The 25,128-nt window shown below is 35.3% G+C and overlaps 1 protein-coding gene across 1 annotated transcript in view; it reads right to left on the minus strand.

Moving 5' to 3' along the window:
• The window catches only part of LOC131938386 (dynein axonemal heavy chain 5), a 51,249-nt gene that overhangs the window by 11,707 nt on the left and 14,414 nt on the right, over nt 1-25,128 (minus strand). Inside the window, exons 27-64 of the mRNA XM_059296385.1 lie at nt 24,367-24,771; nt 22,222-22,340; nt 21,563-21,862; nt 21,190-21,430; nt 20,848-20,974; nt 20,569-20,641; nt 20,301-20,454; nt 18,971-19,237; nt 18,516-18,644; nt 18,253-18,390; nt 14,766-14,990; nt 14,312-14,484; nt 13,657-13,835; nt 13,356-13,543; nt 13,035-13,229; nt 12,326-12,568; nt 11,552-11,851; nt 11,059-11,302; nt 10,750-10,862; nt 10,453-10,617; nt 10,227-10,343; nt 9,729-9,869; nt 9,451-9,561; nt 9,030-9,152; nt 7,294-7,536; nt 6,904-7,056; nt 6,590-6,730; nt 5,685-5,778; nt 5,338-5,486; nt 4,817-4,971; nt 4,536-4,689; nt 3,503-3,667; nt 2,858-3,046; nt 1,997-2,153; nt 1,695-1,900; nt 1,246-1,416; nt 953-1,072; nt 269-436 (exon numbers count right to left, since the gene is read on the minus strand). Of these exons, the coding sequence (XP_059152368.1) occupies nt 269-436; nt 953-1,072; nt 1,246-1,416; nt 1,695-1,900; nt 1,997-2,153; nt 2,858-3,046; nt 3,503-3,667; nt 4,536-4,689; nt 4,817-4,971; nt 5,338-5,486; nt 5,685-5,778; nt 6,590-6,730; nt 6,904-7,056; nt 7,294-7,536; nt 9,030-9,152; nt 9,451-9,561; nt 9,729-9,869; nt 10,227-10,343; nt 10,453-10,617; nt 10,750-10,862; nt 11,059-11,302; nt 11,552-11,851; nt 12,326-12,568; nt 13,035-13,229; nt 13,356-13,543; nt 13,657-13,835; nt 14,312-14,484; nt 14,766-14,990; nt 18,253-18,390; nt 18,516-18,644; nt 18,971-19,237; nt 20,301-20,454; nt 20,569-20,641; nt 20,848-20,974; nt 21,190-21,430; nt 21,563-21,862; nt 22,222-22,340; nt 24,367-24,771 (6,735 nt within the window). The remainder of the gene's footprint in view (nt 1-268; nt 437-952; nt 1,073-1,245; nt 1,417-1,694; nt 1,901-1,996; nt 2,154-2,857; nt 3,047-3,502; nt 3,668-4,535; nt 4,690-4,816; nt 4,972-5,337; nt 5,487-5,684; nt 5,779-6,589; nt 6,731-6,903; nt 7,057-7,293; nt 7,537-9,029; nt 9,153-9,450; nt 9,562-9,728; nt 9,870-10,226; nt 10,344-10,452; nt 10,618-10,749; nt 10,863-11,058; nt 11,303-11,551; nt 11,852-12,325; nt 12,569-13,034; nt 13,230-13,355; nt 13,544-13,656; nt 13,836-14,311; nt 14,485-14,765; nt 14,991-18,252; nt 18,391-18,515; nt 18,645-18,970; nt 19,238-20,300; nt 20,455-20,568; nt 20,642-20,847; nt 20,975-21,189; nt 21,431-21,562; nt 21,863-22,221; nt 22,341-24,366; nt 24,772-25,128) is intronic.

The following is a 25,128-nucleotide window of genomic DNA, read 5'->3' on the forward strand; positions in this document are numbered from 1 at the left end:
AGAGTTACAAATGTGAATGTACTAGTGGCTGTACCATACCAAATAGTGATACAATTGTATAGTCACAGTTAGTCACAAAACAACTATATAATCACAGATCAGTCATAGCAAAAAACTGAGTTTTTGGCTAATATTCTCATTGTGCTTTAATACTAATTCAAATCTAAACCTTACATTAATACTCATAACAGCAGTAAAAACCATTATACTCTATCGACCTTCCTGCATTCTCATAAGCACCCAAAATTCAGTACATCTACACACTGACCTTCATGGGCAAGACTTCCTTGTTGATGGTGTAGAAGAAGGACATGGCCGATGTCCATGAGCACAGCCCAGCAACATCACCACAGACTTTCTTAGCATACTCAAAGCTGTAATCCTCTGCTGTCAAGTAGGGCTCCAGCAGTTCCACAGTTTCAGCATTGATAGAATCCTAGAACAGAACATTAGCCATAGTATACATATGATGGCACAAGGGGACATAAGCTATGCTCAACATAGTTTGACACAAGGGGACATAAGCCATACTCAACATAGGATGGCACTAGGGGACGTAAGCCATACTCAACATAGGAGGGCACTAGGGGACAAGCTATACTCAACATAGAATGGCACTAGGGGACATAAGACATAGTCTACAAAGAATGGCACAAGGGAACATAAGCCATATTCATCATCAGATGGTACAAGGGGACATAAGCCATACTCAAAATATATGATGGATAATCTGACACAGTGGGAAAAAGCCAAGTTAACATAAAATAAATGAACTAATTAAAGGTAACATGGTCCACTTAAGTGCCATAAAGAACAACATAAGTTGATGTAAACCATAATACAGTCAGCTCAACACTCAAAACTCCCACCAAATATATCCTGTAGATGTATGATTATAGAAAGAATAAATGTTGTATTCAACAACTGAGCTGTTTAGGCAGAACTTACTGACCTTAGGGAAGTTGAGCAGCATACCCAGGAAGTTGGAAGAATTCATCAACTTCAGAGCTTCACCCCAAGATGGCTTCACACAATTTTTTTCTGGATCCATTGTTACAGTATCCAGCCTTTTCTAAAGAAGAAAGTTTTTAATATTTCACTGGATTATAGTTCTCCAAAGATTTGTGTTTAGTTACAATTTAAATTAATATAAAGTGCTTTTTTTATTTTAAAAGAAAAAAAATATTACGCACTATTAAAATTATTGTAGGCTAAGTGCATTCAATGGTGGTAAAAAAAATGTACCTGGAAAAGTAGCAAACAAGCATCCATAATCCTCATAATGAGATGTGGAGGTTTGGCCAGTTTACGCACAGTGGAGATGTGCGCAGGCTTGATGGTACTTAGTGCAGCCTCAGCCTCCTCTAGAGCTGGACGTGCAGCTTCAAGTTTTTCTTCTGCGATAGCCTTGTCCGCCTAAAATTATATTTTAAATAAACATTTTAACCCTGTGGCGGTGAGTTAATTTAAGTTGATTGAATTTATCAAGAGTTATTCTCAGTTTTTAATAATAATTTTCTGGCATATAGGATAAAAATTTGGTTGTATAAGACAACCCACTATTTTCCAGCTAAAATTTGGGATAAACTAAACCTACACTGAAGATTTTGTTGTGTTTAAAGTCAACCTATACAACAGAAAATACATGATTAAAAATAATTCACTTCTAGATTATGACCTGTCAATACACTTACAGAAATGGAGTCCACAATGGCTTGAGCCTTGTCCTTGACCTTTTGAACCTGAGCTTTGACCTTCTCAGCTGCTTGAGCCTTAGCTGTGACCTCAGCCAATACCTGATCAGCTTTCTTTGAGGCCACTGCCAGCTCTTTTTCTTTGACAGCCAGTTCTTTACTTAGCTCATTCACAGACTCTGTGGCTTCAATCAGCTTCTCTAGACCTTTAACCCAAACATCATGAAGATTAAATGATTGACTAAAATAAATGAAAATTCAACAATATGTTCAAAGAAAATATAAATATTTAGCCTAAGCACCTGTATTCATCCTCTGGGCCAAGAGACCAATCTCTTCTTTCTTCTCCTTGTAGATAACTTTGTAGCCAGAAATGAATGACAGATAAGACTTGGGAGTGACATGGGTCTGACGACGGAACCTTTGGAAGTATTCAACGCACATCTCTGCCACCATGTCCTACAAATATGATTCAGTTCAAGACAGAATAGGTAAATTCAATTAAAAAAATAAATAATTAAGATACAGTTCAATTAAAATTTTAGCCTATTCATTTTATTATTTTCTGGTGCTTGGTCAAAAATCTATTTAAAAGTAAAGTATTTGTGGAATATGTTTTAAAATTCAATTTGATATAATTATAATTAAATAAATTTAATAATCAATTCTGTGTTTTCTTTTCTTTAAGAAATAAGAACGTTTACTGAATTTAGCACTACAGGCTTTTTAAATTTCAGCTCGTTTTAATAGTGAAGAGAACAGATCAAGTGACCTTACAGGGAGCTAACCAATTGTATAGACAGGGAAGGGAAGAGATCATGTGACCTTACCTGGAACAAACCCATTGTGTTGACAGGCAAGGGAAGAGATCATGTGACCTTACCTGGAACAAGCCCATTGTGTTGACAGATCATGAGACCTACCTGGAACAAGCCCATTGTGTTGACAGGCAAGGGAAGAGATCATATGACCTTACCTGGAACAAGCCCATTGTGTTGACAGATCATGAGACCTACCTGGAACAAGCCCATTGTGTTGACAGGCAAGGGAAGAGATCATGTGACCTTACCTGGAACAAGCCCATTGTGTTGACAGATCACGTGACCTTACCTGGAACAAGCCCATTGTATTGACAGGCAAGGGAAGGGGTCATGTGACCTTACCTGGAACAAGCCCATTGTGTTGACAACAGCAGACTTGACTGTGGCCGTACAGCTGATGTCAAAAGATGACAGGAAGTGGTTAGAGACGGCCACTAGAGCATCTTTGGGCCAGCGCTGGAACCAGTCCATGGTGCAGCCGGAGATTAGACCAGGGAACTTGAGGGAACGGTTGCGGAACTTTTCTCCAACCTATAAGAAGAAAACGTGTGTGGTTTATAATACATAAAAGGTTTATCAGAATACATAATACATTTGAGAAACCTATCACCTTGTTTAATAAATATTTTCTTTTTCTGGAGATTTTCATATTCATTTTATGTAAGTAAGTATTAATATTAGTGCTGAAACAGTGGGCTTAGGTAGTCGAGCTTAATATTGTTGACCCTGAAGCCTCAAGTTGTTTCCATGCTATATGTTGTATGAAGCCCCAAAGTCCTCAGGTACCTGACTCAAGTCACACGTAACTTACAGTATTTGGTCACACGTAACTTACAGTATTTGGTCATAGTGCTGTATCTTCGTATGCCTTAGCTAAAGAAATAGATGAATTCTACTTCATGCCCAAGGGATCATTAGGTCTGAAAGGGAACTTGACTGTTAAAAAATTTACTGTCAAATTTACATGTCTAAACGAGTCCAACTTACAGGTGAGAAACACAAGACCACATGCAAGTTCTCCCTGACTCTGGACATGTAGTAGTCATACAGGTTCTCATTGGTGGGTGGTCTGCGAGGATGTTCTTTCTTCATGACAGCGATCAGCTCCTGCAGGATCTCGTCCATCTCATCACGGGCAAACAGGCCTGACACCTGGTGGGTAATTATAGAACAGTTAACACAAACAGGCCCGACACCTGGTGGATGTTTATAGAACAGTTAACATGGATGTTTATAGAACAGTTAACATGGGCCTGACACCTGGTGGATGTTTATAGAACAAATAATATGGACAGGCCTGACACCTGGTGGATATTTATAGAACAGTTAACATGGGCCTGACACCTGGTGGATGTTTATAGAACACTTAACATGGATATTTATAAACAGTTAACATGGACAGGCCTGACACCTGGTGGATGTTTATAGAACAAATAATATGGACAGGCCTGACACCTGGTGGATGTTTATAGAACAAATAACATGGACAGGCCTGACACCTGGTGGATGTTTATAGAACAGTTAACATGGATGTTTATAGAACAAATAATATGGACAGGCCTGACACCTGGTGGATATTTATAAAAGTTAACATTGATAGGCAAACAGAATAAATTTAGACATATCAAACTATACAGGCCTATGTGTAATATTATATGTATTTGCTTGTCTAAGTAAACATATTCATAAAAATTTATGTAAATTGAGAATTTAAAACCAATGCAAATACAGGTTAAGCTTTTGATTATTTAATTTCAAATGTTCTAACTGTAATATAGGACAACTTTAACTAGCATTAACAAGTGGTGATAAAGAGATAAGGAAAAAAAAGCTACTGTATCCTTGATGCCAATCATTAGGCATATAAAGGGTAAATGTGTAACAAAATATCACCCAATTATCGTTACAATTTTTTATTTCAAGACTTTGCTCATCCCTGATAACACTTCTGAACATGGATTTAACTGTTTCAAGTAAATGATGTTTTATCACTGGCTGGTAATGATATGACCAGACTTACCTCTCCAGAGGACAGTATGTTGTTCATGTACTCAAGGAAAGCCTCATCTTTGATCTCGTTATCTGTGAAGAGGAAAGTGACACCTTTGCCAGTCTGTCCGGCCCTGCGGTACAAGTTCTTCAAGTCTTCCAGCAAGTTGCTGGTGTTGTAGGATCTAAACAGTGGATCAAACATTTTGACTCTTTTCTATTCACAAGAGCTAAGAGATTATTCAAATCTGATAGTTTTAAATGTTTTTTAAAAGTGAAGGTGAAATAGAGCATAATATTTTTTAAATGTACCTGGTCAATGTGATTTGGAAGGTGGAGTAGCCAGCAATGAAGGAGGCAAGCCTTGTCAAACTCTGCTTGCCTGAGCCTCCAACACCCACTAGAAGGGCGTGTCCACGTGGTGTGCGGATGATGCGAGAGATTTTCACAAGGTTGGTCATGGCATCCTAGGGCAATGAATTGTTTACTTCACATATTGTAACAAATCAACTAAACAACCAGGGCAATGACTTGTTTACTTCACATGATTTTACAGACACATTTAACAACGAATATTTGCATTCAATATCAGGGCTTATATTTTACAAATACTGTATTTATTATATATTTTTTATAGGTTGACATTAATTATGTAATCAATACAAGTGCTGACAATAACAGTGTAACCATTACATATGCTGAAATTAATTGTGTCACCTTAATGTGCTAGCATTAACTGTTTAACCACTACATGCACTGACATTAATTGTGTCGATTATGTGTACTGACATGAATTGTGTGTCCATTCCCCAGATTTTTTGACATGAACTTACCTTAAAGAAGACCAAGTCCATAGCACTGCCTCTGATGCTCTCATTGTATCCTGTCTGGTAGAACTGGAGCTTCTCTGCCAGGGTTTCCAGTGTGGCAACAGGTTCATAAATCTTGGGGGCCTCGAGGTCAGCATCTTCAGACTCTTCACCTGATTTTTAGACACACAAAAAACTCATGTCATTCTCAGAGTATGTGAAATATCTTTCCATTTGTCATTCGCAGGTTTAAATTTTTTTTAATCCTTATTTTTAGTAGGTACTTACATTGACAGGTGCTGTTTTAAATGTTTAAAGCTTTAAAATGTAAGAAGAAATCAACATATTGTGAAATAAAATGAATTTTTTACCTGTTGGCTCAGGGGCGTCTCTCATAAAGTCAACAAAGTAAGGCTCAGCATCCATTGTGTTGGACACAACAGACCCACAAACCTCATCAGCCACCTAGGAAATTAGGATCATTTAATACAGGAAATATTTAATTTGCTACAATAAAACAAACCCAAACTAATTGAGACAACATCAGTTTCCATTTCATAATATTTAATTTACTCGCAAAAAAAAGAGCCCATGCTTACTATGCAAATATTATTTCCTATCTTACAAGAAGGTAATTTGCCTAAATTAAAACAGCTTACTATGTGTACCTGCTTAATTGATTTCTCAAACAGTTAACTAGACTGACCTGCTTGATTGATTTCTCAAACAGTTAACTAGACTGACCTGCTTGATTGATTTCTCAAACAGTTAACTAGACTAACCTGCTTGATTGATTTCTCAAACAGTTAATTAGACTGACCTGCTTGATTGATTTATAAAACAGTTAACTAGACTGACCTGCTTAATTGATTTCTCAAACAGTTAACTAGACTAACCTGCTTGATTGATTTCTCAAACAGTTAATTAGACTGACCTGCTTGATTGATTTCTAAAACAGTTAACTAGACTGACCTGCTTAATTGATTTCTCAAACAGTTAATTAGACTGACCTGCTTGATTGATTTCTAAAACAGTTAACTAGACTGACCTGCTTAATTGATTTCTCAAACAGTTAACTAGACTGACCTGCTTGATTGATTTCTCAAACAGTTAACTAGACTGACCTGCCTAATTGATTTCTCAAACAGTTAACTAGACTGACCTGCCTAATTGATTTCTCAAACAGTTAACCAGACTGACCTGCCTGATTGATTGTTTAAACAGTTAACTAGGCTGACCTGCCTGATTGATTGTTTAAACAGTTAACTAGACTGACCTGCTTGATTGTTTTCTCAAACCAGTCTTTGTCTGCCTGCTCTGTGAACCTGTCTGCTATGACTCTGGTAGCTTCATGTTTCCACAGGGACATCAGAACTCCTGTAGTGGTCACAACTGAGCCAATGGTTTTCAACATGCCCTGATAAAAAAAAACAAGTTGAATCTCAAAGAATCTGTTGAACTTTAAATAAACAAAAACACAATTTTAAGGATACAACTAATGTGAAGCTTGATTATTTTTTTTTTATAAAACAAAAACATAAAAATGCAACAAAATAAACAATTTAATGAATGATAAAAAAAATAGCTTACCTGCCAGATTCTAGAAAGATCTCTTAAGTTGAAGACATAATGAAACTTGGCTGGTGTGGGTAACATTTTTACTTTGACCTTCTGCCAGAGGCTTCTTGTAGCAGGGACCAACATTTTCACAAGCTCATGCACCTCATCAGGGAAGCCCCTCTCCTAAAATAAAACAGCATAACTCATGTATCAACACATTAAATTTCAAAAAGTTTACAAATTTTATAACAAATCAGTGAAATATCAGAACAAATATTAAATCAAGTATTAGTAAATACATGAAAAGAAATATAAAAACATTATTACCAAAATGTGTATCCTGATAAAATTGTTAGCTTATATAACACAAAAACAAATTTCACAATATAAAAACGTTGATTTATTTTATAGAAAATTTACCTTCACAAAATGTCCAAGGCCAACAGTATTGAAGATCTTGTCAATAGAAGCATTGGAGGGCAGGGTGCAGTTGAAAATGTTGAACGCCCTCTTGAGCCTCTGGGGGATGTCATTGCGGCCACCCCCGGGGTGGATCATGGCAGCAATCATCTGCACGTCAACCAGGTTTGTGTACTCACCAGGTTTCTCTAGGTTGTAAAAACCTTTGTACTCCATCATCTGCCTCGTGATCTCATTGGTTACCTGTAAGTTAAGGTGTTTTAGTGGTGGGACTAGTTTTTGTATTGGTTACCTGTAAGTTTAGGTGTTTTAGTGGACTAGTTTTTGTTACCTGTAAGTTAAGGTGTTTTAGTGGTGGGACTAGTTTTTGTTACCTGTAAGTTTGTAAGTTAAGGTGTTTTAGTGGTGGGACTAGTTTTTGTTACCTGTAAGTTAAGGTGTTTTAGTGGTGGGACTAGTTTTTGTTACCTGTAAGTTAAGGTGTTTTAGTGGTGGGACTACTTTTTGTATTAGTTACCTATAAATTAAAGTGTTTTAGTGGTGGGACTAGTTTTTGTTACCTGTAAGTTAAAGTGTTTTAGTGGTGGGACTAGTTTTTGTTACCTGTAAGTTAAGGTGTTTTAGTGGTGGGACTAGTTTTTGTATTGGTTACCTGTAAGTTTAGGTGTTTTAGTGGACTAGTTTTTGTTACCTGTAAGTTAAGGTGTTTTAGTGGTGGGACTAGTTTTTGTTACCTGTAAGTTAAGGTGTTTTAGTGGTGGGACTAGTTTTTGTTACCTGTAAGTTAAGGTGTTTTAGTGGTGGGACTACTTTTTGTATTAGTTACCTGTAAATTAAAGTGTTTTAGTGGTGGGACTAGTTTTTGTTACCTGTAAGTTAAAGTGTTTTAGTGGTGGGACTAGTTTTTGTTACCTGTAAGTTAAGGTGTTTTAGTGGTGGGACTACTTTTTGTATTAGTTACCTGTAAGTTAAGGTGTTTTAGTGGTGGGACTACTTTTTGTATTAGTTACCTGTAAGTTAAGGTGTTTTAGTGGTGGGACTAGTTTTTGTTTTGGTTACCTGTAAGTTAAGGTTTTAGTGGTGGGACTAGTTTTTGTTACCTGTAAGTTAAAGTGTTTTAGTGGTGGGACTAGTTTTTGTTACCTGTAAGTTAAAGTGTTTTAGTGGTGGGACTAGTTTTTGTTACCTGTAAGTTAAAGTGTTTTAGTGGTGGGACTAGTTTTTGTTACCTGTAAGTTAAAGTGTTTTAGTGGTGGGACTAGTTTTTGTTACCTGTAAGTTAAGGTGTTTTAGTGGTGGGACTACTTTTTGTATTAGTTACCTGTAAATTAAAGTGTTTTAGTGGTGGGACTACTTTTTGTATTAGTTGCCTGTAAATTAAAGTGTTTTAGTGGTGGGACTAGTTTTTGTATTAGTTACCTGTAAGTTAAGGTGTTTTAGTGGTGGGACTACTTTTTTATTGGTCAACTGTAAATAAAGGTGTTTTAGTGGTGGGGCTAGTTTTTGTATTGGTTACCTGTAAGTTAAGATGTTTTAGTGGTGGAACTACTTTTTTATTGGTCAACTGTAATTCAAGTTGTTTCTATAGTTGGACTAGGTTTTTAAAACTTAAACAAATCTTCAAGACATTACTCAGCTAATTTAAAAAAATTTGGTAATTGAATAGAAAAAAGTAAGAAACAGTGGGAATAATTTCATATTAAAAAATATACTGTTCTGTAATCATATAGTCTAACCTGGTCACCCCATTCATTAATAATGGGCATATTGATGTCATCAACAAACACAGTCATTTTCTTGCCAGCAGGGGGGCCGTAGGTTGTACCCATCCTTTTGTCAACAAAGCTCTCAATTGTGCGCTGTAATGAAAAAAAGAAATATACATGGATAAATTAAATGCTGGTTACTTTAAAGATGCACTATTAGATATGTTTAAAGTTAAAACTACAAAAAAAAAGTTTTTATTGGCAATACTCTGAAAGATGAAAACTCATAGAAAAAACATTAAAGTAAGCAAGTTGTGATAATGAAAAACAAACATTTATGACATGATGTAAAAGATTATCCAAGTAAATAAGTCAGGTCTGTAAGAAAATTGTGATAATAAATCACAAACATTATGACATAATGTAAAAAAGATTATTTGGCTAATTTTACCTGGAACATCATGGGTGTGGTGGCACTTGAGAAGTTGAAGCTCTTGAAGATGTGAGCCTCTGGATCAAACTTGTTACAGTAACCCTGCACCATCACTGTTTTGGCTGTTCCCTACAAACAATCATTTGTTTCGTTTAATGAGTGGCATATTTTTAATTTACCAAAATATGCATCTTTTTATGGAACCTAGAATTTTTATTCAACCAGAAATATTTTTAGTTAATAGTTTACAAATGAATCTATAAACCAGCTACAGATTGTGTACTAAGATAAGGTACCTGTTCACCAATAAGAAGCACAGCTTTTCCTTGTTTTGCAATTGTTTTAATGAGGAAATCAGTCCTGATGTTGTCCACATTGGGAACCAAGATGGAGGTGTATTCAGGTGTTGAGTCTGTGGGGTACTCATACTCTGGAACCTGTGGAGTTAATTATTTTCTTTTAGTTTTGTAATTAGGCATTTGCTGCAACTGAATAATATACTGTATTTAATATTGAAACATTTATTACATAATTTTCTAAAACAAAGTTGATTTTTTTTCAATTTATATTGATTTTAACAACCTTTTTTAATTATTATTGTCAGATAAAATGAAAATTATGTGAGGCGGAAAATGTGTATCAATACAAATATATTACTAATGTGCTGATCCTCAAAACTTAAAATTATCTGGTTTTAAAGAGGTGCATCATTGTTACAAACAAACAGTATCTGAATCTTCAATCAGCACTAATTAAATTATGATGGACATGACAGAAAACAAAAGATAACTGACCCTTGTCTTCCAGTGCTCCCATTGGCCTGTATCCCCTACAACATATTCATAGATGGTGTCATCATTGGACAGTTTGGGCAAGGGGAGATCACTGTTCTCCTGCAGCCAATCTTGTACCTGGAAGAAGAAAAAATTTTAGTGAGTTTACAAAAAGCTAAATAAAAACTTAAATTGTCACATAGTTCACCCAAACATGAAACCGGCAGATTATGAAATTATTTCTAACCTTTTTCCTGTCTTCAAGCTCAAGCAAGGATCCAAGAGAGAACATGAGAGCAAAGACAATCAGTTTCCTTATGTGGTCACTGTTGATGTCTTTAGGCTCCTCTCCCCCTGGCATCAGCCCATCCAAGAGGTCAATGGCCTGGCGGATGTAGTTGCACTCCAAAACCTGATTTAAAAAAAAAACATTTCAATTGTCTGTAACTTATCCTTAATTTTATTGTCTCTAGATACACAATAACACTAATAATTTCTTTAGCCATACATTATTTTGAAAAAACTTTGAAAAAAAAAATCATACCTCCATTTTGGGCTCCAGACTTTGTGTGATGTAGCTGTAAAGTCTAGGGAAGACAGACTGGAATGCATTGAACACACAGTCCTGTTGCTGGGGTGGCCTCTTCAACAACCAACCTAAAAATAGAAACTCAAACTGTTATTTGTTCATTAAATAATCGTTCATTAAAGCCTTGTACCTTCTAAAAACAATAGATATTTTCTAAAACATTAATATTATATTTATTAAATTTCATTCGTCTGTTCAAAAAATTAATTTTTTTTATTTTTTATTTTGTGATCTATTAAAAATAAAGACAATTTCTATAAACACCTTTGAGGATGGGTTCCCAGTCAAGAATGGAACTGGACATAAAGACCATGCCATTGCGGGACACAGTTGCTGGTGATGCGTTGTCAATGTTGTGCACCTCGAAGATGATCTTGCAGTTTGGTGCCATGGGGATCCTGTCACCATTGGCCAAGGTCAAGGTTTTGTTGTCATCAAGGACTGAATTTAGATTTTCAATCCAAATGGCATCGACTGGTCCATCCAAGACTAGCCAGACATGCTCACCCTAAGTAAAAAATAAATGACTAATCAAGAACATGGAATTATGGTCCAACTTTAATCATACCATTTTGAGAATGCTTTATTGACAAACTAAAATAACATGCTACGGTTATTAATTTTTTAATTATCATAACAATTAACATCAACAAATTCTAACTGATACAGTAGAATAATTGAAGTTTATAAGCCTTGATTAAAATGTTACTGGTGGCAATAGCTGTATTTTTTTTTAAATAATTCAAAATGTCCGAACCTTCTTTGTTTTGTGAGTTCGCCTCCAGAGTGTTGAGAAAATTCCATCCGTCCAGTCATTAGTGGCCACATCAAGACGGCCAAACATCTGAGGGGCCGTGATGGCCTTGGGGTTCATCCTCATCTCCTTGTGTGGGGTGCCACAGTCGGTCATGGCCTTCATCAGGGTGTGGATGCAGCAAGTCTTCCCAGCACCACTGGGGCCAAGGGTCATCATGCCGTGCCTGACTCTCTGTGTTTCATACAACTGGATCAGCTTCAGGATCCAGGGTGCATGGTTGATCAGTCCAGCATCAGTTACCTGAAAAATTAACAATGCTTTGTTATTGAAATACCTCATTCTTTTATATGCTGTCTTAAATGAAAATATCAAACATTAGTCCTAAAATAACTCATGTTATAGCAAAGTATTTTTTCCAAAGGTATGCCAAAGATTCAAAAAGACAAAATGTATTCTTTCGTTTTTATTGATCAATGATTTAAACAAACGTGATATTAATAATTTTAATAAAACTTTTATTTTGTAAATTGTGAAATAGTTAAGCCTTTTTACATCATTCCAGGTCAGATGATTATTGATTTTTTGTTTTGACTCTTATTCAATTTTTTATTTTTTAATATTTGAGAATTTTGTAATGTTAAATAATTTTTTTTTCCATATTCTTGACTTTAAAGGATGAATATCATGAATAGATTCATCAAACAATAAATGCATTAAAACCATCAGTAAAAGCTTTATGTGACAGTTAACAAAAAAAATTCTGCTAGAATTTACCTTTCTCTCAATGGCTGCCTCCATCTCTGGGTACCCAGCCTTGTCAAGGGTCATGCCAGGGAAGAGGTCCTCAATCAGTGACATGAACAGGGGCTCGTCTTCATCAACCAGCTTGGACAGGTTCATGTCTCGCAGCACACGCATCACAATCATGGGCTCCCCGTCCTCTGGGTTGGCTCGTTTAAATGCTCCCAGAGTTCTCAGCACAGACAGGATGTTACGCAGGCCAAAGTCATAGTGGACCTGGGGTGGAGGAGAAAAAAAAATCACAAAATAAAAACTAGATCAAAAATTTAGATATAAAATTTAACAAATTAATGGAGATAATATATTCATCTGACAAATTGGAGATGATAAGTTGAAAAAATATTTGGGATGCTTAAATGAGTGTTCAATTTATTCAATTTATTTTCAATTTATTCAATTACGGTAACAATAGTAGGCATGAAGGCCTTTTTTCACATTGGCCGTTTTAAAATAAACAAATAAAATAACAATTCAACAACAGCAATTGCATGGTAACGACATAGCAGTAACATAGCACTAAAAATGTGGAATAAAGAAATAATAATGTGTGGGATATAGAAAAAATCTGCAAATTATGCTTGTTGGAAGAAAAATAGTGTCAGCCTTACAGAGGAGCAAAAACAATTACAAAAATAAGAAGAAAATGATGTTGTGTAATGTCATGAACACAGGTCTGACTTGCCTGTTTGGACAACTGCTCCTCACAAAGTTTGTACAGAGTGAAAAACTTTTTGGCCAACACAATGTTTTGCAGGAAACCACAACTGGCCAGTTTGACACGGATGATGATGGCACGGTCAGGAACCATCATGGCCACCGTCCTGAAGTTGATTTTCAGATTCTCTGGCAGCTCTTGGCGACCAGCATAACCAGGATTCTGTAGAGAAAATTAAAATATTATTTAGATAACAAGTGGCTCTTATGGCAAATCCTTACAAAATCTTTTATTTTTAACATTATATTGCATTCAGTAAAATACACCACAAATGTTATTTTTTTTTACCATGGTCAAGAAGAGGCCAAATTCAGGATCTAGGTCCACATTGTCGCCATCAGTGAAGATAAATGCAGTTTTTCTTTCCTTCTTTGCCTGAAGAACTATAGCAATCTGCTGTGCGGCTACTGAAAGCACTGGCAGCTCAATGCGGTTAAATTCATCAAAACAACCCCATGACCCAGACTGGGCCAAACCTGGGAAAGAAAAAATAAAATTTTAATTTCTATTTTTAACTCTCATGTGACCATTATGTTTATTTTAGTATTGTGATAAGCTTAAGAAATCTATAAATATACATTTGTATGACCTTTGTAAATCCTGCCAAGTCCTCTGTAGTCCATCTGGTCAGAACAGTTGAAGACCACAACGTACTTGCCCAGGCAGCGTCCCATGTCTTTGGTTGTTTCTGTTTTCCCAGTTCCAGCAGGACCAGCGGGGGCCCCTCCCAAGGCCATACCCAAAGCCTGGGCTAGTGTGATGTAGCATCTGAAGAAATATTGGACATGTTGAATTGGTGGGTATTTTTTTTTAAAGTAAGAAATTCAATTGTGTTCTTTAGATGTGATAATTAACACCTCTCATCAACTCTCATATCAGTGAAGGGAAGGTGACTAGCACCTGTCAACTCACCTGTCAGTTAGGGGTGTGATGACTCACCTGTCAGTTAGGGGTGTGATGACTCACCTGTCAGTTAGGGGTGTGATGACTCACCTGTCAGTTAAAGGTGTGATGACTCACCTGTCAGTTAGGGGTGTGATGACTCACCTGTCAGTTAGGGGTGTGATGACTCACCTGTCAGTTAGGGGTGTGATGACTCACTCACCTGTCAGTTAGGGGTGTGATGACTCACCTGTCAGTTAGGGGTGTGATGACTCACCTGTCAGTTAGGGGTGTGATGACTCACTCACCTGTCAGTTAGGGGTGTGATGACTCACCTGTCAGTTAGGGATGTGATGACTCACCTGTCAGTTAAAGGTGTGATGACCAGCCTATCAGTGCAACCAAGGAACTCCATCATGTAAGTAAAGTCGACATCAGTGATGGAGATGATGCAGGTGTCAATGTCTTCCTTGTAGTAAAACCTGGACTGTTTCAGCCATTCAAAGTCATTCATAGACTTGATGTGTAGGCGGACCTAAAGGGAAATAAGAAAAAAAAAGACTTGAATAAACATAGTTCACTCCCTTACAGAATTAGTTGACCTCTGTGTGCCCAAGATCTAAAAATAGAATCTACTAGATTTATTTTTTCCCCACCTCCCACTTAATTTATGATAATGTATTTGAGTAAATAACAAAATTATTTTAGATATTGTCTAAAATTAACCCTATAAAACTGGCCATTTGTTGCAATAAATTTAATTATAACCTAATCATGCCATGGTGAAAGTGAGTTAAATTTAAAAAACAAACTGACCAAGTCATCGAAGATGTCCTTCTGGTGGACGTGGATGGTGATGAGGGTCTCGTACTTGGTTCTCTCCATCTTTGTCAGGTCTTTGGTCGTCTGGTCAATGAGCAGGTTCAGCATGTCCAGGAACTTCTGGTTGGTGTTGGCCATGACCTTCTTGTCTGTTCTGGCATTGTTCAGGGCGTCTTCAGAGTCTCTGGTCCAGATCATTTGGATGCCCAGGAGACCAACCTTCACATTCAAACATTTTGTATACAATTTAGGTAACCATACTATGGGCATCTTCAGAGTCTCTGGTCCAGATCATTTGGATGCCCAGGAGACCAACCTTCACATTCAAACATTTTGTATACAGTTTAGGTAACCATACTATGGGCATCTTCAGAGTCTCTGGTCCAGATCATTTGGATGCCCAGGAGACCAACCTTCACATTCAAACATTTTGTATACAATTTAGGTAACCATACTATGGGCATCTTCAGAGTCTCTGGTCCAGATCATTTGGATGCCCAGGAGACCAACCTTCACATTCAAACATTTTGTATACAGTTTAGGTAACCATACTATGGGCATCTTCAGAGTCTCTGGTCCAGATCATTTGGATGCCCAGGAGACCAACCTTCACATTCAAACATTTTGTATACAATTTAGGTAACCATACTATGGGCATCTTCAGAGTCTCTGGTCCAGATCATTTGGATACCCAGGAGACCAACCTTCACATTCAAACATTTTGTATACAGTTTAGGTAACCATACTATGGGCATCTTCAGAGTCTCTGGTCCAGATCATTTGGATACCCAGGAGACCAACCTTCACATTCAAACATTTTGTATACAGTTTAGGTAACCATACTATGGGCATCTTCAGAGTCTCTGGTCCAGATCATTTGGATACCCAGGAGACCAACCTTCACATTCAAACATTTTGTATACAGTTTAGGTAACCATACTATGGGCATCTTCAGAGTCTCTGGTCCAGATCATTTGGATACCCAGGAGACCAACCTTCACATTCAAACATTTTGTATACAGTTTAGGTAACCATACTATGGGCATCTTCAGAGTCTCTGGTCCAGATCATTTGGATGCCCAGGAGACCGACCTTCACATACAAACATTTTGTATACAGTTTAGGTAACCATACTATGGGCATCTTCAGAGTCTCTGGTCCAGATCATTTGGATGCCCAGGAGACCAACCTTCGCATCCAAACATTTTGTATACAGTTTAGGTAACCATACTATGGGCATCCTCAGAGTCTCTGGTCCAGATCATTTGGATGCCCAGGAGACCGACCTTCACATACAAACATTTTGTATACAGTTTAGGTAACCATACTATGGGCATCTTCAGAGTCTCTGGTCCAGATCATTTGGATGCCCAGGAGACCGACCTTCACATACAAACATTTTGTATACAGTTTAGGTAACCATACTATGGGCATCTTCAGAGTCTCTGGTCCAGATCATTTGGATACCCAGGAGACCAACCTTCACATTCAAACATTTTGTATACAGTTTAGGTAACCATACTATGGGCATCCTCAGAGTCTCTGGTCCAGATCATTTGGATGCCCAGGAGACCAACCTTCACATTCAAACATTTTGTATACAATTTAGGTAACCATACTATGGGCATCCTCAGAGTCTCTGGTCCAGATCATTTGGATGCCCAGGAGACCAACCTTCACATTCAAACATTTTGTATACAATTTAGGTAACCATACTATGGGCATCTTCAGAGTCTCTGGTCCAGATCATTTGGATGCCCAGGAGACCAACCTTCACATGCAAACATTTTGTACACAATTTAGGTAACCATACTATGGGCATCTTCAGAGTCTCTGGTCCAGATCATTTGGATGCCCAGGAGACCAACCTTCACATACAAACATTTTGTACACAGTTTAGGTAACCATACTATGGGCATCTTCAGAGTCTCTGGTCCAGATCATTTGGATACCCAGGAGACCAACCTTCACATTCAAACATTTTGTATACAGTTTAGGTAACCATACTATGGGCATCTTCAGAGTCTCTGGTCCAGATCATTTGGATGCCCAGGAGACCGACCTTCACATACAAACATTTTGTATACAGTTTAGGTAACCATACTATGGGCATCTTCAGAGTCTCTGGTCCAGATCATTTGGATGCCCAGGAGACCGACCTTCACATACAAACATTTTGTATACAGTTTAGGTAACCATACTATGGGCATCTTCAGAGTCTCTGGTCCAGATCATTTGGATGCCCAGGAGACCGACCTTCACATGCAAACATTTTGTATACAGTTTAGGTAACCATACTATGGGCATCTTCAGAGTCTCTGGTCCAGATCATTTGGATGCCCAGGAGACCAACCTTCACATGCAAACATTTTGTATACAGTTTAGGTAACCATACTATGGGCATCTTCAGAGTCTCTGGTCCAGATCATTTGGATGCCCAGGAGACCAACCTTCACATGCAAACATTTTGTATACAGTTTAGGTAACCATACTATGGTCATCTTCAGAGTCTCTGGTCCAGATCATTTGGATACCCAGGAGACCAACCTTCACATGCAAACATTTTGTATACAGTTTAGGTAACCATACTATGGGCATCTTCAGAGTCTCTGGTCCAGATCATTTGGATGCCCAGGAGACCAACCTTCACATGCAAACATTTTGTATACAGTTTAGGTAACCATACTATGGGCATCTTCAGAGTCTCTGGTCCAGATCATTTGGATACCCAGCAGACCAACCTTCACATACAAACATTTTGTATACAGTTTAGGTAACCATACTATGGGCATCTTCAGAGTCTCTGGTCCAGATCATTTGGATGCCCAGGAGACCGACCTTCACATTCAAACATTTTGTATACAGTTTAGGTAACCATAACAATTTTTTTTTTAAATCTTAAGTAAAAATTGAGAATATCATGGTCAAGTGGTAAGCAATCAATTGCTAAACTGATAGCCTAGAGTTTGGTTCACAAACTTGAGTTTACCCAGCAATAATGGGTACCTGACTCAGGTGAATGGAAGTAAAGAGCTGACCACACGATCCCTTTAAAGGCTAAGGTCAGAGAAACAGAGGAACCCTACTTCCCCTGCCCCATCTACTGTCTAGTCTGCATGTAGAGTTTACTTTGCATTACAATTTTTATTTCTCAACAAATATTTTTGGGTACTTTTACGGCTAGGTAGGCTCAAGGTACATTACAAGATTCTTCATAAAAATCATGGTTTCATAATCAGTCTAACACTTTTACTTAGAAATTATATTGAAAGTTGCAGTTTTAGACATCATACATTGTCATTATCACCAATATTTTACTAAAAGTTCATTTAATTATAAATCATAACTTACTATAAGTCCCTGAATTAACACAGAATCTATGTACAAAATTATCAGCCAACAAAAAACAGAAAACAGTATAATGGTAGAGATACTGACTGAAAAAAACAACATAACTCAACAGACTGATATAAAACCCAACCTGAGATGGGAAAGTGTTTTCAAATTCTAGAAGGTTGAAACCTTGGTCCTGGATTGTTATAGCTGCCATCTTGATGATGCCATGTAATGAGCGACGACCCACTCTTAGCAAATCTCCCAGCCACTGCTCAACATTGCCCTACAATACAGAGTAAAACAAAACAGTCAGGTTTTTTTTATAAATAATTGACTTTTAGTTAGGCCCTGTATACACATGAAACAAAGGTATTTTCTGTTTTGTTTACTTTCAAAAGAAGACCTTACTTGTGCCAGTACAGCTTCATCCAAATCAATTTTTTCACCCTCTTGAGAATTGATGGCCAGAATTTTGTCATAAACTTTTTCATCAAATGTGACAAGTCTTGTGTTGTCAAAAACACTCAACAGGTGGTTCTAAGAAATCAATTCAGTCATTTAAATAAAATAAAAAAAAAGCATATTTCTTACTTTTTAAAACTTGACCATTGATTTCAAAAAGAAATGAACAGAATTATTGATGTGAGAAAAATTGTATTGATTGCAATAATAAATGTATTTTTCTACATTTTTTAAGTTACTTTTTAGTTCATAGATTAAGTATTTTTTTTTATTATATGTTGCTTTTGGTCTTGAAATTTTGTCAATAATATCATGTTTTTAGTAGATTTTATATTATTAAGCTTATATATTTTATGCGTATTCATTATGAACCAATTAAAACCATCAAAGTCATTCTCTACCTGAATAGTGTGAGAATCACTGGCCTGACCCAGAATCTCCAACAGGGCAGGGTCAGACACAAAGAAGAACCTGGGGAAGAGCAGCCTCTTCTTCTCCAGGTAGCCAGTGAGGGACTTCTGGCAGATCTCCAGCTGTTCCAGGAGGTGGGGCAGCAGCTGGCTCAGGGTGTCGTCCCCCACACAGCACCCCACAACGTTGGAGTTCTCATGGGCTCTCTGCATGATCTTCTGCCAGGATTTGTCGATGTTGCTGAATCTCTTGGCTTCCTGGTTAAGGTATCAGTGATTCTCAAATTTTAGAACAGTTCAAGTAGCAGTACAACAATTTTAACAAAGGTCTTTACTTAAAACTCTGTTATTATTTTACATATTTTAAAATAAATTTTTAAAAAGTAATAAGTAAATATTAATACATAGTTTTTTTTAAAAAACAAGACAGAATTTCATAATAGGTGTGTAAGACTTAAACAGGCTATTAAACATTTGTATACAGCTAATTACTTGGAATATTAAAAAATAAGTTGATACATAGCAAAGTAAAAGAAAAAATTCTATTTATTTCTGTTTAAATAACAGCAATATATGTATTTAAATAACACTTGTATGTAGGTAGTTACAAAGAACTGTGATCTTTTGTGTGATGATGCTTACAAAAATATGAGCAATAATAAAAATGTATCTTTTAAACAAATAGAATTTGAAAAATAATAAAATAATTGACAATGCAGGCATGTGATTTAAAACATTGGTGATAAAACTCATTAAAATGTGACTGTGATTTTAAACACATTTCACACCATTTTTTTTCAGCAGCCCTGGTGATAGTTGAATATCTTAACATAAAAACATCTGTTTAAAGCTTACCTTAAACCATGGCTTAAGTAAAGAAATACAATCACTTAATGTTATGACATGTTGTTTTGTTTACTTAATTCATTTATGTTTGTAATAACTTGTGTATTTTCTTAAACTTCAATACACACAACATACTGGTTTGTATGATTCCTATTCATCGTTGTTTTTTTGTCAAAAATATTTTCTTGCCAGTTGCCAGCTAGTCAAGTATTTATTGTACAGTGAAAACATGTATTAAAATACCAAGTTGCCTTATGATTGAGAAAATTATAATTCATATGTATTATACACTAATGTATTTTTTATGTTGAATAGATAACTGTTTTAATTATTCTTTTCTAAAATAATGTAACTAGTAGATTTGGTCACGGCAAGTTAGAATTGTGAAGTTAAGTTTTGTTACATTATGATGACTATTTTGGCTTTTTTTAAAGTTAGTATTTTCTAGATACTAAAAGAAAAGCCTGATGCAAACCTGTGGTAGCTGTTTGGCAATGTCACCTCCAACAAAGACAGCCTCCAAGTAAATCCACAAGTTTTGTACAATCAGCCAGTTTTCAATGATCTCTGTAGTTCCAGTCAGTTTCTGAACCCACTCCTGGATTTTGGGCTTGAATGGAGCATTGTACCTACATGTTGATAAACAAAGTTTGCATACAAAATCACAGATTTCATCAGAGTTTAGTTGTAAGAAGATTTTTTTTACACTCCATGACTTGTAATAATATTTTTTTTAAACTGACCTGTTGCTAAGTAAAGCACCCAGTACCATCAAGCTGTCCTCCATCAGTGCCACAATTTCTGTTGTGGAATCTCCTGTACAAGAAGGTAATTTATTTAGAATTTAGAAAGAGTTTTGTGGATATTTCAAACTTTATTTTGATGTTGAGTTGAATACAATGACATAGTTCAGAAAGTACATACAACTTTTTATAAGTTAAAACAAAATTATAAACAGAGCAAGTTATAAATAAAACAAGATTGATCCGTTGTTTTTTTTTTAGTGTAACAGAGTAGTTTACCCTTGAGTAGAAGTTCTCCTCTTGATTTAAAACTGCCAAACTGGAATGATTGTGCACTCCAATCATTGATGACTTGTTTGAGTTTAGCTTCAATGTCTTTTTCTTTAACAGCAGATATGCAAACATCCTAAGAAAATGGAAAAATAATAATAAAAATATATACAATTTTAATTGACACTAATGAATTATTTTTTTCCAAAATAAATTATTAGAATTACTTTCAGTAGTATTTTATCACTTAACTAAGTAGTTTATGTATGTGATACACCACAATTTATTTTAGTAGTAGTTTTTTACATAGCTTTTTAGAGTATCTTTAAAATATTTAGCTATGTTTTTTACTTCAATGTCTTCTTTGAACTTGAGCAGTGGAGCTTCCATCAAATTTCTGAGCAGGAAACTGTCAGACTCCACATCAAATGTGTGGCCTGTGATCTGGGCTATTCTCTCCCAGTGGCGCTGCTGCATGGCCTTGTTGGCCATCATCTCCAGAATTGGACAAGTTTCATTAAAGTCATCAATTGTTCTCCTGAGGTCTTCATAAGCTTGCCATTCTTTGAGTGCTTTTGGAAGTTTTCGGCATCTAAAATAATTTTTTAAATAATTGTTTTTAATGTTAAAATAACATATTACACATATTAATGAGCAAGTATTCCAAAGTTTTATGAATGGAGTTTAAATTTGGCTTATCTAGTATTATGTTTGTGTAACTCACCTGTTCTGGAAATCAAGAAGTTCAGAGTTAATTTTCTCAATATTGATTTCAGACCAAAGAATATCATAGTAGCCATTGACATTCTCCAGCACAGTGTTGTAGAGCTGGTACAACTTCTGCAGCAGGTTCAGCTCTTTTTTAATCCTCATCAGGTCAGGGTACTCTGTCACAGTCAGGCCGAAGAGCTCCTCACCTCCGGAGTAGGTCACATACTTGCGCCACAGCTCATCAAACCTGGCCTGGTAGATGTTCAGGCGATCAGATGCTTCTCGTGGGGCTATGCCATCTACCATGGGCCCACTGAAAAGGAAACATTATATATATATATATATATATATATATATATATATATATATATATATATATATATATATATATATATATATATATATATATATATATATATATATATATATATATATATATATATATATATATATATATATATATATATAATGTATTCACACAAGTGTATGTTTCTGTATGAGTTTATCATATAAAGTGTACAAATATACAAATATATTTCTTATATACATATATTTTTTTTTAAAGATATAAAAAAGATGTAATGAACCACTGCACTTTTTTCTTTTTTACCTGCTTGCTTTTTACTCATGACTACATAATTCAATAGATAGTTGGGTTTTTTTTAAACTTACGCTTTGTCATATGAAGAGACAAATTCATTATTAATTTGAACAAAGTTTTCAACCCCAGCCAAGAGGTCAGCCTTGAATGTGGGTTGTATTTGTAGCAGGTGTTCTTGGATGTGTGTAGCCTGAAAAAGTGACACAAGTCTTTACATATTTTCTCAAAACTTTGGATTACACAAACTCATTTGGTTTTAAGTAAATTAAGTTTTTCTATATTCAGGTCCCTCTCAAATATTAAATTCTTAGCTATGTTATAAAGTTTAAGATTAAAATAATATTTTAAAATTCAGTAAAAAAATTAAATTACAAATGTGATTGCTATTTCTTACAAAAGGCAAGTAGTTTTCCTATTATATTATGGTGTGTTCATACTAACAAATAAGTGATTTATTTTGTTGACATTTTAATAAGCATCATTGCTTTACTCAATTGGTAAGTGAAATTAGTAATACATTCATATAAAAAAAAATATTTTAAATTTAAATTGTAAAAGCATTTTCGATGATAGAAAATATAGGTGCATAATTTGAATAAACACTAAAATGAATCATTTTATAATTTAATAAATAAAGATAAAAATTAAAAGGAATTTTCTAAATAGAAATATATCTACTATATAAGCATGTGAATTTTAATAGGAGTCAATAATGATAATATGGGGATGGGGGAAATAAGAAAAGACTTTTGGTATGAGGATTTTAAATAGTTGATTTTAAATTAATTATAGTATTAAATTGTCTTATATGAGTTATTTATACAGCACAAAATAGAATTCCAAATTACGGTATTCAAACACAAAACAAATAGTAGAATTTTAATGAAACACCAACATTATAATTAAGGTAGGTGCTGTTAAGAAAGATAACTCTGAACATGAAAAGGGAAAATCCAATGATTTATTTTAAAGTAACCTGAAAAGAAATTTACTGGAACAGATTGCAGCAGGCTGAAAATTTAAGAAAATAATTTAAATCAAAAGCAGATACTAGATTAACATTTTTGTCATGGAATATTTTGTAGCTACTCTAGCATTACAATAAAGGTCCTTTGATGCTGATGTTCTAGCAATACAAATTGTACACTTTTAATTAATAAATAACTGTTTACATAATTATTAAGTAGAAAATCTAATTTGTTAAATTACTTAATTTTGATAATTATGAAAAGGAAAATATGTATTTTCAAAAGAGTAGACTAGAAACAAGAGAATAATTTATTTCAAAGTAGCAAGACAAAGGTCTAAAACTCTAGAGCAGTCTAAAATTTTAACTACACAAGCAATTATTATCTAAGATTAAACTGGATTAACCTCTCCTGTTTGTTACCTTATTTTCTGGGTCCCAATTATTAGAACCTATTAAAACATTGGATACTTTCAATGCAGAAGACATACTACTTACACAGAATATGACTAAAGATATCTTGGACAAGATGTAGGCTATCATTACTCCACAAAGTTAATTTAATTGTGTGATTGATGGGACTACAAATCTGTTTGTGATTTCTAAAGAATGTTTTAATAAAAGATTTTCCTTCAAGTAAGAATACAGAAGCAGCTGATTTTTTAAAAAAAATAATTAATTATTGAGAGACTGAAAATTTGTAATGTTAGACTATTTGAAGAGTTTTTTTTTTATATTGTTGGATTAGAGAATTTTTATTTTATTTATAAACAGATTTAATATTATAATTAAACTAAAAGAAATTATTTATATTTTAAAAAGTCATGGGGTTATTTTTAAAAAGTCACAGCACGCAACAGCCAAATAGTAAAAAATACAAAGCAAACTCCAGTTAGTGCACACTCATCACTTAAGAAATTGATGATGTTACAACTACGTTTCTCTCAAGTGATTATCCGAAGTTAATAACTACAATTAGGGGGGAAAAAGTAACCCTATGAATATTAATCAGTTCAAGATTTGAAAACTAGTTATCAACTAACACTGAAGTGTTAATAGTAGTCTCTTTTAAAATGATCTCCCCTTTAACTATGTTTCTCTCTCTTAATAATTACCTCCCCTGTAACCATGTTTAGATCATGTTGACTTTGTATTTATATAGAAATGGGTTCTATACTTCAGGTAGGTTTCAACACCCAAAAAGTATCTAACTACATCTCACACTCTAGTGACAACAAAATGTAATTACCTGTGCATTGAGTTTTTTCCATCCATACGACAAGGAGTCGACCCTTTCAGCATTCCCATCACTAAAGAAAATGTTGTACTTGTGTAGCAATGCATATGTTTCTTCAATGGGTGTGATTGTCATGTCTATACGAATCTCATTTTCACGGATCTCATTGAGAGAGGCCATGGCGCCACGGACATCGTCAAGGTCCTTGATTGGACGGGATAGGCGCTTCATCAGATTGTCCACAAACTCGCTCATTGAGTCCATCTCTTTGCCACACTTCTCATTGAGAGCTTTAGCGTAGCCCATCTTCCAGTTTCTGGTCTCAGTCACTAGAGCCATCTTCAACTGCTCCGTAAGGAAAATTACAGAGCCAACACGGAATGATGGAACCATTTCCTCAATTTTTGTCTCCATGTTCTGTAAGTATTGAATACACCAACAATAAATACTTAAAACATTGTGAAAAGAAAACCAAAATGTAACATAATTAAATTACCAACTGTTGTTTATTAAAATAAGTAGCTTCATTATTTGATACTAATAATCTTTCAGTTCAACCAAAAATTCTAAAAATTTAGTTACAAACTTGTAAGATTTGATCCTATTTGATAAACTTTTCAAAAAGGCTGATTAAAAAGACAATAACATTGGATTTTTGCAAAAGTTTGAGAGTGTATATATCTGATAGTTAAAAGTTTCATGAAGAATGAATGAGAGTATATATATCTGACAGTAAAAAGATTCATGAAGAATGAATGAGAGTGTATATATCTG

Source organism: Physella acuta, unplaced genomic scaffold, assembly GCF_028476545.2.
Source record: "Physella acuta isolate Inbredline_101_S28 unplaced genomic scaffold, ASM2847654v3 ptg000243l, whole genome shotgun sequence".
Lineage (NCBI taxonomy): Eukaryota > Metazoa > Mollusca > Gastropoda > Physidae > Physella > Physella acuta.